The 19083-nt window shown below is 43.4% G+C and overlaps 1 protein-coding gene across 1 annotated transcript; it reads right to left on the minus strand.

Annotated features, from left to right (window-relative positions):
* Nucleotides 1-11526: 11526 nt before the first annotated feature.
* On the minus strand, nucleotides 11527-18621 carry LOC120045794 (EF-hand calcium-binding domain-containing protein 3-like). The gene is made up of 7 exons (XM_038990726.1): nucleotides 18534-18621; nucleotides 18076-18219; nucleotides 17000-17117; nucleotides 16141-16289; nucleotides 14599-14741; nucleotides 12170-12295; nucleotides 11527-11757 (listed from the first exon to the last, which is right to left on the minus strand). The coding sequence occupies exons 1-7, from the start codon at nucleotides 18619-18621 to the stop codon at nucleotides 11527-11529; spliced, it is 999 nt and encodes a 332-aa protein (XP_038846654.1).
* Nucleotides 18622-19083: the final 462 nt, after the last annotated feature.

The following is a 19083-nucleotide window of genomic DNA, read 5'->3' on the forward strand; positions in this document are numbered from 1 at the left end:
CTGTTCCGCTCCAGCAGGGAAACTCCTTCCCGTGCCTCAACGTCTATAACGGCAGTCGTAATCCTCCTCGAGACGGATCGGACCAATACGCAGAGTGGCTAGTTTCCATAGTGATTTAATAATTAACAAAAACAATATACGATACAAAATAACTACCGTGACAGTCCTGTGTGGCGGAACACTGACACAAGAACAAACACCCACAAAACACACGTGAAACCCCGGCTGCCTTAGTATGATTCTCAATCAGGGACAACGATTGACAGCTGCCTCTGATTGAGAATCATACCAGGCCGAACACAAAACCCCAACATAGAAAATCACACATAGACAGCCCACCCCAACTCACGCCCTGACCAACTAAATAAATACAAGAAAAAGGAAAAACAGGTCAGGAACGTGACAACGTCTCTGGTCCCATCTTTCCATTGTCTTTGTTACTGATCTCCCCTCTAATGGTTTCACCACCATTTTGGTGGTTGTGGAAAGATATTTTAAATCCTGTCGTTTTAATCCCTCTTTCTGGTCTCCCTACTGCTCTCCAGGTCACTGAGGCACTATTCCAGCAGGTCTACTGGCATTATGGCTTTCTGGAGGACATCGTCTCCGACCGTGGCCACCAATTCACATAATGGGTATTGAGAGCCTTTATGGAAAAGCTGGGGGTCACGGTCATCCTCACTTCCGGGTATAGGCCTCAGTCCAACGGGCAGGTGGCGAGGATGAACCAGGAGCTGGGGAGGTTCCTGAGGAGTCACTGTCAGGACCGGCAGGGAGAGTACCACCCTGGGGATCGTGTCTGGCTCTCTACCAAGAACCTCCCACTCCGCCTGCCCTGCAAGAAGCTGAGCCCCTGGGTTTGTGGGGCCGTTCAACGTACTCCGGAGGGTCAACGAGGTGATGTATAGGTTACAGCTTCCCAGTGACTACTGTATCTCCCTTCTCAGGCCAGTGGTTCCTGGTCCCCTAGCTGATGCTGTCCCCCACAGCACCCCTCCGCACCCTCTGGACATCGGGGGGTCCAGCCTATGCCATCAGATCTCTACTGGACTCCCGACGTCATGGGGGTCGGCTCCAGTACCTGGTGTACTGGGAGGTGTATGGCCCAGAGGAGCGTTGTTGGGTTCCAGTGGAGGACGTTCTGGATCCCAACATTTGTGATTTCCATTACCGACCGGGCCGTCCCTCTAGTCGGCGTTGCGCCGTGCAATCGGGGGGGGGGGGGAGGGGGGATTGTGTACTGTCACGTCTACTCCCGCTCCTCCCCTCCAGCGTTCGACGTTGCCGGTATACTAACCACCGGTCCTGGGATCAATCATCACGCACACCTGGCATCAATCATTACGCGCACCTGCACTCTAATGAGGTACACCTGGACTCCATTACCTCACTTATCTCCACTTTATGTGGCACTCCATTAGGTTCTTTCCCAAGTCAGTATTGTTCCTGTGTTTATACTGTTATGTTTCGTTCCATGTTTTATTCAACGTTTCACCTGCACCTCGACTCTCAGCGTCTCCGTTACACTTACAACCCAGTAAGCACGAGCTGATGTCTTTCTTTTGGTCCAGACCAGACATCTTTTTTTTGTTTTACAAATGGTAGGCTTACCACATAGATGGGCATTCATAAAAATTTTTGGTGTAGTTCAGACTGGCCTTGATTTCCACATCCATTGACATTGGTTTTTGGTCCGCACCAAATCTGAACCAATCATAGACATCTGTTTGCTTCAAGTTTTGTACGGTCTGGACCAGCCTTGATTTGGCCCAAATATAGATAAATAGAAAAGACATAATTTATAGACTTTTTTATTTTCTATTTTCATTCAGAACCAAAAATGTGCCTGATTTCAACATCCGGAAAATACGTATTATAGACATCTTTTCAAAGTCATTTTGCTTACTGAAATTATTCCAGTTTTGCGGGGTGGTATTTTTTGTCTCTCCTAGGGTGGCAGAACAGCAAGGACCGGCCCTGGTCTGATTATCAATGTAAATATGTTGTAGATGTTATGTAAATATTCTGACTTACTACAACTTAACCTGGAACCACTTTTACACTTAATAAAATGAACTCTATTTAGCACTTGATCCTGCTGCCTCCTGATACTACTCCAACAAACAGTCCCTACGACAGATCGATGTTTATCAGTCGGAGAACCCCATAGCATTAAAATACTGAGGGAGTGGTCTCCCTCAGTCTCATACATTATAGTGGTAATTTGCATTTCATTGGGAGTCACTAGGTCAAATATGTGATACTGCAGGTATAGGCTCATTTTTACTGGATACCTCATAGTATCAATCTCTTTATAAACTTTGTTCTCTCCAACCAGCAGTCAGTGAATTATTTGAATTTATTTGGAGAAAAAAAAGTGAACCTCTACAATGATCGGTAATAGTTACCATAGTTACTCATGGAATAATGTTGTCAACAACTTTTAAATAAATAATGGCGGGTTGGAATTTACAGTAATAACAAAATCATCATGCATTATTACAAATGGATTAAAGAGCAACGAGAGGACAAGAAGGAAAAATAGCATGACACTGGGCTACACACTTAAAGAGTTGGTGAGGCTGGTGGTAAAGTTCAGAAGCATCTGAAATGGTTTAGCAGGCAAGCCATGTGGGCTAGTGAAGAAGCATGGTGATTGATGGGCCATGAGAAGGCTGTGTGAGTTAAATCATTTCAAGATCGCCACGCGTGTTACTCTTTGATCTCTTGTGAAGAAAAGTTAGTACACCATGAAATCAGGAAGATAGAACGGTTTTGAAAGCCATGATGTGTTTTGAGTGTCACTAAATTGATTAAAACTACACAGTAGGCAAAAGGTTGCAATGACATCTTCATGGTCAAGTTGTATACTGATTGTTAGAGGATATTTTGTCTGACTTTTTAGCAACCACAACATATTTCTTCATCTGGTTTTAACCTGGATATCTGACGAGAACATAGTATGACATCTTGATATTATCACAAAAAAATATTCTCAAAAGCTGGAGAGAGGATTCAGCATGGCCTATCCATAATGTAGAATTGGAAATCCTATGGTTATTTAGAATTGATTTATTAATTTATTGAGAAAAGATGCACTGAGTACAAACCAGGGGATTCCACTTGTTTCCAATGGATGGAATACACACAATACAGACAAAATAATGATTCTAACCTGATCTATTCTATGGACCTCATTGGTTGCGTTTACACAGGATGCCCAAATCTGATGTTTGGACCAATTATTGTTAAAAGATCTGATTGGTCATCAAAAGACCAATAATAATTGGGCAAAAGATCAGAATTGGGCTGCCTGTGAAAACGCAGCCATAGAGATCATGGTAATTGTCAGAATTACATAAAGGGGATAAAATCAGCATTCAAAGCCCCACGCCTTCCTGGTTCTACACACTAATCGTTATCAGAAGGAAATCGCTCAGTTTTGACGAATTCCTAGGAATTCCAAACAGGAAAAGCACAGATGGGGAAGCTCAATGTTTTTTTTCTCTGAGTGTGTATTCCAAATATGTTAACGATTCTTCATCCTGTTTCCACACGTTCCATATACATATTTCAGTGGGACAGGGACCTTGAAATTCCTCAACAAGCATGTAAAGTGCGAAGCTGTACCTAGACACTGATCTTGGGTCAATTTTGCATTTCCCCCACTAATGGTTAAGGTTAAGTTGGGGGAGGGGAAGCTGATCCTAGATCTGTATCTAGTGGAATCTTCACCCCGGAGCCAACAAGCATCAATGTTTCTGAGAGTGAGGCTATTGCCATTAAAAAGACGCTGAAAAGACGTCACGTTAAAAAAAGTCACGTTCATTTTCAGTTCTAAGTGAAAGTTGAAAATACATATTTTACGTATGTTGAAAAGATGACATTTAAAAACATGTATTTGTCTGACATTGAAGACAAGTTAATTTTCAGTTCTAAGTGAAAGTTGAAAAGTCATCATATATGAACGTTGAAAATAAGTCTTTTTTGGTCGTTATTTCTATGGCTACATTTCAACCATACATAATTTCACTTACATCTATATGTACATTGAAAAGTCATTATGTTACATTCATACATTTTATTTTCAAATAAAATATACAATTAGAGTAAAATGGAGAACAGTTATTATTGCTACCATCTGTCACTTGCACTTACCTTAGCCTTTTCAAAAGCTTTAGAATTGGCAGTGAACATGTTCAAAGTTTTCTGACACCACCAACTGAACTCTTTAACTTCTCAGTAAGGGTTACAGAAACATTTTGCTTCCTACACTCTAAAAAGAAAAAGGTTCCTGGAGTGTCCTTTAGGGGTTCTTCAAATTAAAACTGTGGGAGTGCATGACTGTGATATGTAGTTGTTTAGCTACCTTAGTTGTATGCACTGTAAGTGGCTCTGGATAAGTGTCTGCTAAATGACCAAATTGTAAATGTAAAAATGAACACTTGCAAAGCACCCTGGGTATTATTCCAATGAGCTCTGCCCCCAAACCAGACCAAATTTGGCAGGTCCGGATTAACCTAATGTAGCACGGGTAAAAGAAACGCCTGAAACTAAATTACCCACATTCTGGTCAAATGTCGGGGAAGGTTCTCTTCTGTACTGTTCAACCAATCCAGTAAATGTGGAGGAGGAGTTAAGATGGAGTGTCGCCTTGTTACTATTCAGGATGGAAACAACTTCAGAAAGCAAGATAGCAAGCGTGCCATAGCTAGCTGCTGGCCAGATATTAGCTAGCGTTATCTCGCATTAATGGAATCTCCGCAAAAGACGACATCAACAAAATTGGTATGTGGTGTCTGTTGACTTTGTGTCAAGAATTTCATCTCAAAGAAAAACAGGCAATATTATATTATATCAAGTTATATCTTTCATCTTTTCACACATCCAAAAGCGGAAGTCGTTTCATAGTCTCTCTTCCTTTTCCACTGAAAACCATATGTCTCCAATTTTTGCCAAATGCTGAGGCTGGGTCCGGACTGGACCAAATTTGAACCAATCATAGTCTATGTTTGGGCTAAATAAAGACTGTTGATTTCAAAGTCTGTAGACATTGAAATCAAGGCCATGGCGGACGGAACAAACATAAACCAATAGTCAATGTTCATGGATGTCCTGCGGCAGTCAGTGCTCACTGGGGTATATCATTTGGCCAAATCAAATAATTTTTGGGGCCAAACCTAGGCCGGTCCAGAACAGACTAAAAATCTAAGTCTGTGGACTTTGAAATCAAGGCTAGGGCGGACGAAACAAATATCAACCACTAATGCTCACTGGGGGTACGTCATTGTCTTTTTGTCTATCAAAAGTAGGCTATAACTCAAGTCAACTATTGTCTGATGAGTTCCATTTGTGAAAAGATAGAATGTTAGGCCAGGGTTTCCCAAACTCTGTCCTCGAGACCCCAAGGGGTGCATGTTTTGGTTTTTGCCCTAAAACTACACAGCTGGTTGAAATGCTCAAAGCTTGACGATTAGTTGATTATTTGAATCAACTGTGTAGTGCTAGGGCAAAAACCAAAACGTGCACCCTTTGGGGTCCCGAGGACCGAGTTTGGGAAACCCTGCTTTAGGCGATAGTAGGATAGCGCCCTCTTCTTCGGAAGTGACTTAGTTTTATCACGACCACTTAATTCGAGACACAGGTCCTTTTAAGTCAACATTGAGGGAAAGGACAGAAGTGGAATTTGTGATTTTAGGTCATAAGTCATTGACAAGTTGCCAACCATTACACAAACCACTCCCAAACCAAACATGAAGCTCAAACTCTTTAAGGAATGAGCCAGTGAAAAATTGTGGGACCGTGAGGTCTGATTTAAGATGTTTATGTTAAAGGGTCCTATGATAATCCATCATTTGAAGACTGTGAGAACTAAAAATGCTTCTATTCTAGTTTGGTTTGCGAAGTATAGGATATGTTAGACTTGTGAGAGATCCAGTATCCACAATAATCCTTTTTATCTTGTCACTGTGTCGTGCCTGAATTCCATTGTCAGGCAAATTAGTACATGTAGATATGCTAAGTACAGTCAGGTCCAAAATAATGGCAACCTTGATAAAGATGAGCAAAAAAGGCTGTATAAAATAAACAATACAAATACTGAACCCTATTGTATGAAGAAAAAAAAATCGAATCATATTATTTTATACTAATACAACTACTCAGAGAAATACCTTTTTTTGTTGTAAAAAAACACATTTAAAAAAAGATAGGGGTCAAAATGATTGGCACTCCTGTTATCAATACTCCGGCGCCCTCGGCACTGAGCCTTTTTCTAAAATGTTTTATGAGATTGGTGAACACGTTTGGTGGGATCTTAGACTATTCCTCCATACAGCATCTTTCCAGAACATTGATATCCTCTGTCTGCGCTTATAGACTGCCTTCTTCAATTGTATTAATTTATTTTAGACAGTCTTTTTTGCTCATCTAGGCAACCTGCCTAAATGACTACAGACCCGTAGCACTCATGTCCGTAGCCATGAAGTGCTTTGAAAGGCTGGTATTGGCTCACATCAACACCATTATCCCAGAAACCCTAGACCCACTCCAATTTGCATACTGCCCAAACAGATCCACAGATGATGCAATCTCTATTGCACTCCACACTGCCCTTTCCCACCTGGACAAAAGGAACACTTATGTGAGAATGCTATTCATTGACTACAGCTCAGCGTTCAACACCATAGTACCCTCAAAGCTCATCACTAAGCTAAGGATTCTGGGACTAAACACCTCCCTCTGCAACTGGATCCTGGACTTCCTAACGGGCCACTCCCAGGTGGTGAAGGTAGGTAGCAACACATCTGCCACGCTGATCCTCAACATTGGAGCCCCCCAGGGGTGCGTGCTCAGTCCCCTCCTGTACTCCCTGTTCACCCACAACTGCATGGCCAGGCACGACTCCAACACCATCATTAAGTTTTCAGACGACACAACAGTGTCACAGACAACGACGAGACAGCCTATAGGGAGGAGGTCAGGGACCTAGCCGGGTGGTGCCAGAATAACAAACTATCCCTCAACGCAACCAAGACTAAGGAGATGATTGTGGACTACAGGAAAAGGAGGACCGAGCACGCCCCCATTCTCATCGACGGGGCTGTAGTGGAGCAGGTTGAGAGCTTCAAGTTCCTTGGTGTCCACATTACCAACAAACTAACATGGTCCAAGCACACCAAGACAGTCGTGAAGAGGGCACGACAAAGCCTATTCCCCCTCAGGAAACTAATAAGATTTGGCATGGGTCCTGAGATCCTCAAAAGGTTCTACAGCTGCAACGTCGAGAGCATCCTGACCGGTTGCATCACTGCCTGGTACGGCAATTGTTCAGCCTCCGACCGCAAGGCACTACAGAGGGTAGTGCATACGGCCCAGTACATCACTGGGGCTAAGCTGCCTGCCATCCAGGACCTCTACACCAGGCGGTGTCAGAGGAAGGCCCTAAAAATTGTCAAAAACCCCAGCCACCCCAGTCAAAGATTGTTCTCTCTGCTACCGCATGGCAAGCGTTACCGGAGTGCCAAGTCTAGGACAAAAAGGCTTCTCAACAGTTTTTACCCCCAAGCCATAAGACTCCTGAACAGGTAATCAAATGGCTACCCCAACCGCTCTTTTTTACGCTGCTGTTACTCTCTGTTGATCATATATGCATAGTCACTTTAACTATACATTCATGTACACATGCACATACTACCTCAATTGGCACGACCAGCCAGTGCTCCCGCACATTGGCTAACCGGGCTATCTGCATTGTGTCCAGCCAACCCCTCTTTACGCTACTGCTACTCTCTGTTCATCATATATGCATAGTCACTTTAACCATATCTACATGTACATACTACCTCAATCAGCCTGACTAACCGGTGTCTGTATTTAGCCTCGCTACTGTTTTTCACTGTCTTTTTACTGTTGTTTTTATTTCTTTACTTAACTATTGTTCACCCAACACCTTTTTTGCACTATTGGTTAGTAAGCATTTCACTGTAAGGTGAAACATTTTTGATTTGATCTTTATCAAGGGTAGCAATCATTTTGGACCTGATGGTATGTTATCTTATACTCACACACGCATGAACACACATTCACACACAGATATGTAATGGCTCATGTAAAATAATACAATTGTGAAAAGTACTTCTGGAAAATGGTTTAAAAATCTTGTCACCCAATTCAAAAAGCAATGAGTAGTCACATTGAAATATACATTTCAGCAATTGATGCAGTGCTCATCAGTCAGTCATAAGTACTATTGTATGTACTCATTATACTGTAAGTCACTTTGGAGAAAAGTGTTGACTAAATGGCATATACACTATATATATATACAGTATATATACAAAAATATGTGGACACCCCTTCAAATTAGTGGATTCTGATATTTCAACCACACCCATTGCTGACAGGTGTATAAAATTGAGCACACAGCCATGCAATCTCCATAAACAAACATTTGCAGTAGAATGGCCTTACTGTAGGGCTCAGTGACTTTCAACGTGGCACCGTCATAGTATGCCACCTTTCCAACAAGTCAGTTCGTCAAATGTTCGCCCTGCTAGAGCTGCCCCGGTCAACTGTAAGTGCTGTTATTGTGAAGTGGAAATGTCTAGGAGCAACAACGGCTCAGCCGCGAAGTGGTAGGCCACAAAAGCTCACAGAACAGGACCACCAAGTGCTGAAGCGCATAGCTCGTAAAAATCATCTGTCCTCGGTTGCAACACTCGCTACCGAGTTCCAAACTGCCTCTGGAAGCAACGTCAGCACAAGAACTGTTCGTCGGGAGCTTCATGAAATGCATTTCCATGGCCGGGCAGCCACACACAAGCCTAAGATCACCATGCGCAATGCCAAGCGTCTGCTGGCGTGGTGTTAAGCTCGCCGCCATTGGACTCTGGAGCAGTGGAAACGAGTTCTCTGGAGTGATGAATCACGCTTCACCATCGAGCAGTCCGACAGACAAATCTGGGTTAGGCCAATGCCAGGATAACACTACCTGCCCGAATGTACAGTTGATGTCGGAAGTTTACATACACCTTAGCAAAATACATTTAAACTCGGTTTTTCACAATTCCTGACATTTAATCTTAGTAAAAATTCCCTCTTAGGTCAGTTAGGATCACCACTTTATTTTAAGAATGTGAAATGTCAGAATAATAGTAGAGAGAATTATTTATTTCAGCTTTTATTTTTTTTCGTCACATTCCCAGTGGGTCAGAAGTTTACATACACTCAATTAGTATTTGGTAGCATTGCCTTTATATTGTTTAACTTGTCAAACGTTTCAGGTAGCCTTCCACAAGCTTCCCACAATAGGTTGGGTGAATTTTGGCCCATTCCTCCTGACAAAGCTGGTGTAACTGAGTCAAGTTCGTAGGCCTCCTTGCTCGCACATGCTTTTTCAGTTCTGCCCACAAATTTTCTATAGGATTGAGGTCAGGGCTTTGTGATGGCCACTCCAAGAACCTTGACTTTGTTGTCAATTTTGTAAGCCATTTTCCCACAACTTTGGAAGTATGTTTGGGGTCATTATCCATTTGGAAGACCCATTTGCGACCAAGCTTTAACTTTCTGACTGATGTCTTGAGATGTTGCTTCAATATATCCACATACTTTTACTGCCTCATGATGCCATCTATTTTGTGAAGTGCACCAGTCTCTCCTGCAGCAAAGCACCCCCACAACATGATGCTGCCATTATGGCCAAACAGTTCTATTTTTGTTTCATCAGACCAGAGGACATTTCTCCAAAAAGTACAATCTTTGTCCCCATGTGCAATTGCAAACCGAAGTCTGGCTTTTTTATGACGGTTTTGGAGCAGTGGCTTCTTCCTTGCTGAGCGGCCTTTCAGGTTATTTCAATATAGGACTCGTTTTACTGTGGATATAGATACTTTTGTACCTGTTTCCTCCAACATCTTCACAAGGTCCTTTGCTGTTGTTCCGGGATTGATTTGCACTTTTCGCACCAAAGTACGTTCATCTCTAGGAGACAGAACGCGTCTCCTTCCTGAGCGGTATGATGGCTGCGTGGTCCGATGGTGTTTATATTTGCGTACTATTGTTTGTACAGATGAACGTGGTACCTTCAGTCGTTTGGAAATTGCTTCCAAGGATGAACCAGACTTGTGGAGGTCTACAATTATTTTTCTGAGGTCTTGGCTGATTTCTTTTCGTTTACCCATGATGTCAAGCAAAGAGGCACTGAGTTTGGAGGTAGGCCTTGAAATACATCCACAGGTACGCCTCCAAATGACTCAAATTATGTCAATTAGCGTATCAGAAGCTTCTAAAGCCATGACATCATTTTCGGGAATTTTCCAAGCTGTTTAAAGGCACAGTCAACTTAGTGTATGTAAACTTCTGACCCACTGGAATTGTGAAACAGTGAATGATAAGTGAAATAATCTGTCTATAAACAATTGTTGGAAAAATTACTTGTGTCATGCACAAAGTAGATGTCCTAACCGACTTGCCAAAACTATAATTTGTTAACAAGAAATTTGTGGAGTGGTTGAAAAATGAGTTTTAATGACTCCAACCTAAGTGTATGTAAACTTCCGACTTCAACTGTATAGTGCCAACTGTAGAGTTTATTGGAGGAGGAATATGGGTCAGGGGCTGTTTTTCATGGTTCGGGCTAGACCCCTTAGTACCATTGAAGGGAAATCTTAACGCTATAGCATACAAGTACATTCTAGACGATTCTGTGCTTCCAACTTTGTGGCAACAGTTTGGGGAAGACCCTTTCCTGTTTCAGCATGACAATGCCCTCGTGCACAAAGCGAGGTCCATACAGAAATGGTTTGTCGTGGTCGGTGTGGAAGAACTTCCCTGGCCTGCACAGAGCCCTGACCTCAACCCCATCCAACACCTTTGGGAGGAATTGGAATACCGACTGCGAGCAAGGCCTAATCGCCCAACATCAGTGCCAACTCCATATTAATGCCCATGATTTTGGAATGAGATGTTCGACGAGAAGGTTTCCACATTCTTTTAGTCATGTAGTGTATTAAGAATACAATGAAATGGCCTCTCGAGTGGCACAGCGGTCTAAGAAACTGCATTGCAGTGATGCGGCGTCACTACAGCCTGGGGTCATTACCGGTTGTAACCAGGAGTCCCATAGGGCAGCGTCGTCCGGGTTAGGGGAAGGTTTGGCCACAGGGGCTTTACTTGGCTCATCGCTCTCTAGCAACTCCTTGTGGTGGGCCAGGCGCCTGCAGGCCTACTTCCGGTTGTCAGTTGAACAGTGTTTCCTCCGACACATTGGTGCGGCTGGCTTCCGGGTTAAGCGAGCGGATGTTAAGAGGCGCGGTTTGGTGAGTCATGTTTCAGAGGACGCATGATTCAACCTTCGCCTCTCCCGAGCCCGTTGGGGAGTTTCAGCGATGAGACAAGATCGTAATCACGAAATTGGAAAAGATGGCTAAAAAATGTTTATAAAAAATAATAGGATGTAGTACAAAATCTACACATTTCTTGCTTTTAATTGGAAATTATCCATACTCCCTCCATACTCCCTGCTCCCTAATACTGGTGTGGCAGCAGAGGCAAGTTGTGCCTCTCTTCCAGCAGGTCGCGGGGCTGCAGCATGTTGCGGCAGCCACTCCAGCTCCAGCTGTAGGTGGAGAATGTGTCAGAGAAGGCACTGTGGCCCAGAGAGCTGTGGTAGCTCTGCAGCGAGCCCCAGGAGTCCCAGGTGTCCCGCTGCTTGTACTGGCTCAGCGTCTCCAGGTAGGTGTTCAAGCCCTCTTTGGACTGGGGTGAGAGAGGGATGGAGGGAGGAGAGTGAGGGAGGGAGCGAAGGAGATAGATAAATATATATAGAGATAAAGAGAAATAGAGGGATACAGAGATGGAGGAGAGAGAGAGGGAAGTAGAGAGTAACTCACTTTAAATCAGGCCTTTCCAAGCAGAGATATTGTTTGTACAGTAGCCCTACGTTGTAGTCACACGTATTACATGGCACATTGTTACATAAAAATGGCAGGGATGGAGAGAAGAGAGAGGCATCTTTGCTGAGAAGATTTGGAATAGATGGAAGGGGGAGACAGAGACAGGAGGAAAGACGGGAAGACTCAAACATGGCCATTTCTAACTGAAATACTGCAAAGGTATTGACTAAAATGGCAAATGCATGATGTTGTTGTTATAGTGTGAGCTGGAGCACCTTGCGGTGTATTTGGTTGATGTTGTCATAGGTGAGACGTTCTCGGTCCTTCACTTGCAGGTCCACCTTGATCTTGACCGGAGTGATCATGGACTTAGTCTCCTTTCCTGGGTACTTGATTGATAACTGTGGGAGGGACGGAAGGAAGTGGAGAGAGTGAGCGCGAGAGAGAGAGAGCGAGAGCGAGAGAGAGACAGAGAGAGAGAGAGAGGAGAGAGAAATGAGTAACCCACAATCTCCTCCCTATAGGCTGTGTCATTGTCATCGGTGATTAGGCCTACCAGCATTGTGTCGTCGGCAAACTTAATGATGGTGTTGGAGTCTTGCGCGGCCACAGAGTAGTGGGTGAACAGGGAGTACAGGAGGGGACTAAGCACGCACCCCTGAAGGGCCCCCGTGTTGAGGGTCAGCATGGCGAATGTGTTGTTGCCTACCCTCACCACCTGGGGGCGGCCCGTCATGAAGTCCAGGATCCAGTTGCAGAGGGAGGTGTTCAGTCCCAAGGACCTTAGCTTAGTGATGAGCTTCGAGGGCACTATGGTGTTGAATGCTGAGCTGTATGGACAGCATTCTCACATAGGGACTATGGTGGTCTGCTGAAACATGTAGGTATTACAGACTAGGTCAGGGAGAGGTTGAAAATGTCAATGAAGTCACTTGCCAGCTGGTTAGCGCATGCTCTTAGTATGCGTCCTGCTAATCCATCTGGCTCTGCGGCCTTGTGAATGTTAACCTGTTTAAAGGTCTTACTCACATCGGCTAAGGAGAGCATGATTCCACATTCGTCCGGAACAGCTGGTGCTCTTATGCGTGGTTCACTGTTGCTTGCCTCGAAGCGAGCATAGAAGGCATTTAGCTCGTCTAGTAGGCTCGTGTCACTGGGTAGCTCGTGTTTGGGTTTCCCTTTGTAATCCGTGATAGTTTGCAAGCCCTGATAAGCGTCAGACCGGTGTAGTAGGATTGGATCTTAGTCCTGTAGTGATACTTTTTGATGGTTCGTCGGAGGGTGTAGCGGGATTTCTTATAAGCGTTTGGATTAGTGTCCCACTTCTTGAAAATGGCAGCTCAAGCCTTTAGCTCAGTGCAGATGTTGACTGTAATCCATGGCTTCTGGTTGGAATATGTATGTCCGGTCTCTGTGGGGACAATGTCGTCAATGCACTTAATTAAGCCGATGACTCATGTGGTAAACTCCTCAATGCCATTGGATGAATCTCAGAACATTTTCCAGCAAAACAGTCCTGTAGAGTAGCATCCGCTTCATCGGACCACTTCCTAATTGAGCGTGTCACTGGTACATCCTGTTTGTTCTTGCTTGTAAGCAGGAATCAGGAGCATAGAGTTATGGTCAGATTTGCCAAATAGAGGGCGAGGGAGAGCGTTGTATGTGTCTCTTTGTGGAGTAAATGTGATCTAGAGTTTTTTTCCCCGCTAGTTGCATAGGTGACACGCTGGTAGAAACAAGGTAAAACGGATTTCAGTTTTCCTGCATTAATATCACCGGCCACTAGAAGTGCTACCTCTGGAGGAGTATTTTCTTGTTGGCTTATGGTCCTATATAGCTCATTGAGTGCGGTCTTAGTGCCAGCATCGGTTTGTGGTGGTAAATAGACAGCTACGAAAAATATAGATGAAAACTCTCTTGGTAAATAGTATGGTCTACACAGTGTATCATAAGGTATTCTAACTCAGGTGAGCAGAATTTCGAGACTTCCTTAATATTAGAGATTGCACACCAGCTGTTGTTAACAAAGAGACACGCCCTTGAGTTTACGAGACGCTGCCGTTCTGTCCTGCTGATGCATAGAAAAAATACTGTTGAATTTACATAAACCATGTCCTCGTTTAGCCACGACTCTGTGAAGCATAGGATATTACAGTTCTTCAGGTCCCGTTGATAGGATAGTCTCGAACGGAGCTCGTCTGGTTTGTTCTTCAGTCATTGTACATTCGCCAATAGAACAGAGGGTAGAGGAGGTTTATTTAATCACTGCCGTAGTTTCGTCAGGGTGCCCCCACGTCGGCTTTTATATCGCCGTCTTTTCATATTTGGGGAAAATGTACTAAACTTCCCCTGCTATTATCCTTGTATTTTTAGATTCATAAATAGGGATAATAATTCATGAATTTCTGATTCAGAACTGAATTAAGATAAGAAGCCAGGGAAGACAACATCTAGATAAAGTTTGGTTACATAAATTAAAAAAGCTGTATACTTGACAATATTCAACACAGCATGCAATACAGCGGTGATCCAGATGCATTTTCAGTCAATTCAGGTCGTTATTGTAAAATATAATTGATTTATTCTCGATGACTTACCTGGCTAAATAAAGGCGCAAGTAAATAAAATAAAGTAAACCGAATTGGCTGAATTTACTGAATTTAAATGGAATTGTCTCCAACCCTTCTGTCATTTTAGCTCATACCTGTCTGATGCGCTCCTCGATCTCCACGGTCTTCCAGGTCTTGGCAGAGGGGACACTTCCCTGTGTCGCCACCCGCTTGCCCACCATGACCTTTGACTTGACGTTCAGGCTGGGCCGCTTAGAATATGGGCTGGTACTGGGAGCTGAGAGAGTCACACACACAACGCAGTGACTCGGATTCAATTCAATTCAGTAATCCAATGTTGCCAAAGAAGACAAAGGTTTGGGGTCACTTAGAAATGTGTTTGTTTTTGAAAGAAAAGCACATTTTTTGTCCATTGAAATATCATAATTTTGATCAGAAATACAGTGTAGACATTGTTAACGTTGTAAATGACTATTGTAGCTGGAAACGGCAGATTTTTTTATGGAATATCTACACAGGTATACAGAGGCCCATTATTAGCAACCATCACTCATGTGTTCCAATGACACGTTGAGTAAGCTAATCCAACTTTATCATTTTAAAAGGCTAATTGATCATTAGAAAACCCTTTTGCAATTATGTTAGCACAGCTGAAAACTGTTGTTTTGATTAAAGAAGCAATAAAACTGGCCTTCTTAAGACTAGTTGAGTATCTGGAGCATCCTCATTTGTGGGTTCAATTACAGGCTCAAAATGGCCAGAAACAAAGCACTTTCTTCTGAAACTCGTCAGCATATTCTTGTTCTGAGAAATGAAGGCTATTCCATGTGAGAAATTGCCAAAAAACTGAAGATCTCGTACAACGCTGTGTACTACTCCCTTCACAGAACAGCACAAACTGGCCCTAACCAGAATAGAAAGAGGAGTGGGAGGCCCCGGTGCACAACTGAGCAAGAGGACAAGTACATTAGAGTGTCTAGTTTGAGAAACAGACGCTTCACAAGTCCTCAACTGGCAGCTTCATTAAATAGTACCCGCAAAACACCAGTCTCAACGTCAACAGTGAAGAGGCGACTCCGGGATGCTGGCCTTCTAGGCAAATAACCTATGTCCAGTGTCTTAATCTTTTCTTTTTATTGGCCAGTCTGAGATATGGATTTTTCTTTGCAACTCTGCCTAGAAGGCCAGCATCCCGGAGTCGCCTCTTCACTGTTGAAGAGGCAACTCTTGACATTAACAATGTCTACACTGTATTTCTGATCAATTTAATGATATTCTAATAGACAAAATAATTTGCTTTTCTTTCAAAAACAAGGAAATGTCTAAGTGACCCCAAACTTTTGAACGGTAGTGTACAGTGTAAAATTGAAAGATAGGTAAGGAGCACAGGAGGTTGCTGAAGGGAGGACGGCTCATAATAATGGTGGAACGGAGAAAATGGAATGGCTTCAAACACATGGAAACTATGTGTTTGATGTAGTTGATTCCGCTCCAGCCATTACCACGAGCCCGTCCTCCCCAATTAAGGTGCCACCAACCTCCTGTGCTTAGGAGGGGAAGTAATATACACAAAATTAAACCAGGAACTGAAATTATGTAGTTTAGATGTGTTTCTCAAACACTGGTCAAACGTTGATGTTCAGACGTTACACAGACATTGCCCATACGTTGCTCACCGTTGGGTTTGATGTACTTCATCAGCTGCTTGGGCTGCAGGCCCACCAGATGGGCCCCCTTGGCGTAGTAGGTGATCACATGACCCCTGCTCTTGTTCTGATGCGGCGCCACCCGCAACACATGACTCAGCGACTTCTTATGGTAATACCTGGGTGGAGACAGAAAGACTCAAAGAACGAGAACTTAAGCTGACAACATTTTATTTTTGGGGCTTTGTTCTTCATATTTTGTCATGAGCAACAGTTTACTCAAATGATTTACTCTAATATTTATTCTCATAATAAACCTCACAATTCTTGGGACCTCCCAAGGGGCGCAGCTGTGTAAGACACTACATTGCGGTGCTTGAGGCGTCACTACAGATCCCAGGCTGTGTCACAACCGGCCGTGACCGGGAGTCCCATAGGGCGGCGCAAAATTGTCCCAGCGTTGTATGGGTTAGGGGAGGGTTTGGCCAGGGGGGCTTTACTTGCCTCATCACGCTCTAGCGACTCCTTGTGGCATGCCGGGCGCCTGCAGGCTGACTCTGGTCGTCAGTTGAACAGTGTTTCCTCCGACACATTGGTGCGGCTGGCTTCCGGGTTAAGTGGGTGGGTGTTAAGGAGGGCGGTTTGGCGGGTCATGTTTCGGAGGACACATGACTCGACCTTCGCATCTCCTGAGCCTGTTGAGGAGTTGCAGCGAAGAGACAAGATAGTAATTGGATCGTAATTGGATATCACGAAATTGGGGAGAAAAGGGGGCTATATCTTTTTTAAATATATATAAAAAATTAAAAAAAGAATCTTGCATACATGTTGTGCCTAACCAGAAGTACTGCTAGTGTATATTTTCAGAGAGGGAGCGTTTGTATTTTACCGAACTATCTCCCCAGTGGCACTGCTGGGAATGAGGCCCGCATTCAGCATCTGATTCAAGGCTTTGTAGAATACTGAGTCTGACTGATCCACACTCTGAGATGGGTCAGGGGATTCCGCTACAGGGAGAGAGAGGGAGAGAAAGAGAGAGAATGGAGAGAGAGAGGGGGGAGGTTTGATGGAGAGGGAAAGGGGAAGAACAGAGGGTGACAATGGAGAGGGATAGAAAGGGAGAGATTGAGGGAGGAGGAGTAGAGGGAGCAGTTGGCACCTGTTTCATGGCTTGAAAAAATAATGTAATTGTGAACATGTGCATGCCATCTAAAATCTGTCAAAACACACTTTTCTCTCTTACAGGCTTTTTACCTTTTATACACCTGGCGAACTTCTGGCTGTCTGTCATCACACACAAAAAGTCTTGAAAACCTACCTCACCATCTCCTAGAAACAAATCACATTTTAATTATTGTTCCTTACAATAAAATTACAGATAGCTTTCATATGTTCTACTAGGGATGGGCATTTGAAAGAACGTCTGTGTTGGAGTACTCTCATCAAAATAATTTTGAGTAATCAAGTTATTGCATGTTAGCGTGAAACGGGGCTGATGGCAAAAAAGTATCCCATTGGATCTTCCAATTAAGCCTGTGGTTGTTCTGATACACAACTGAAAATGTAATTTAACATAATTACTGCACTTGACATACTCCACACACATTTAAAAGTTTGAAATGTTCTCTGTGCTTATACATTTTACCTGATAAATAGCTGCATTTGTACATTGAGTATTTGTTAATAAGCAATTGAGTACAAACCTTGAATCGACTACTCACACCCACCCCATATTCTACCCGTCTTTGATTTCACAAACATCTGAAAGGCTAGTTTGGAGTTAATTTTTAGTTCCTAAATACATTTAAAATGTATTGGAAGCAGGTTATAAAGGCTTTTCACATTCAGTGGAACATGTTAGAATTGCAAACGGAATGTTTTCATCTTGTGAAATTTCCAATAGCGTAATTCCTTGATCCTGCATTGGGATACATTGCATGTGTATGTCCTTGTGAGTGACCTCACCGTCATAGTCGGCCCTATGTAGGGCAGCCTCAGTCTGCTCGGGGCTGAGTCTCATGTTTACTGTGTCCAATAGGGAGGAGAGACCCACTACGTCGATGGAGCCATGACTATCGGTGGCAAACAGCTCAAAGACAGCCTGGAACGCTATGGGATAGGATAGAACAGGAAAGGATTAACTTGAATGTCCCCGAGGAGAAAATAAAAACTCCTTCTGGTTGAAAATGGCTGGTTTGTACACTGATGAAGGTCCTATGATCAAAACTTAAGCTTGAGATCCCTTAAATACACCATTTTTCAAATTGTATTATTTTTCTCTTTGTGCTACTGGAATTAACTAACCTTCTTTTCATTTTAAATTCTTCGACAGGCATGCATAGCGATTGACACTCATTTAAAGTATAGAAATTATTGTGTTTGTCTTTTTTCATTATTGGTGTCACAAGGTAATGTCATGTCACCTTCAACTTGAGCGTCCGACAGTGGCTCCTCTGCAACCATGGTTGCCAAGTCCTTGAGCTGACCCACACCCCTGTTGGTCAGAGCCATGGTGTGACATTGGTAAGAAGGGACATTGTCATCAAACAGTTCTAAAATTCTAAAACTTCTTTATATTCAATAATACTGACTCAGCATTGTTGGCATACTTGCTCAATTAATGTCTTCTAGATTCCTCGCCTCGTCTCCTTGTCAAAACGCCTTGGAGGAGAAGGTGCGAGAGGAGGTACCTTGGACCTTCTCCTCCAATACAATTGACAAGGAGGTGAGGAAATAGGATGTGAAAATTGCAGAAAGACAAATTGAGGTAAGAGATGTAGTTTCAAAATCTTGGAATGATAAAACAGACTGCACTTTACACTAAGTGTACAAAACATTAAGGACACCGTCCTAATATTTTGTTCCCCCCCAGAAACTCCAGAAAGTTGAGTGAAATTCAGTCTCGTGCTTTTCTATGCAGGCTGATATTTCTTCAGCGCTGCAGCTTAAAGGGAACATTGATGCTGGCCCATG

Source organism: Salvelinus namaycush, chromosome 4 (assembly GCF_016432855.1).
Source record: "Salvelinus namaycush isolate Seneca chromosome 4, SaNama_1.0, whole genome shotgun sequence".
Classification (NCBI taxonomy): Eukaryota; Metazoa; Chordata; class Actinopteri; order Salmoniformes; family Salmonidae; genus Salvelinus; species Salvelinus namaycush.

Excerpts from the sequence above, each read along its gene's own strand:
- LOC120045794 (XM_038990726.1), bottom strand. The coding sequence starts at position 18,621 with ATGGCTCTGACCAACAGGGGTGTGGGTCAGCTCAAGGACTTGGCAACC. Across the intron at positions 16,290-16,999 it reads GCCACTGGGGAGATAGTTCG|GTATTACCATAAGAAGTCGC; the intron begins GTAAAATACAAA and ends GTCTCCACCCAG. Across the intron at positions 11,758-12,169 it reads TCAACCAAATACACCGCAAG|TCCAAAGAGGGCTTGAACAC; the intron begins GTGCTCCAGCTC and ends CTCTCACCCCAG.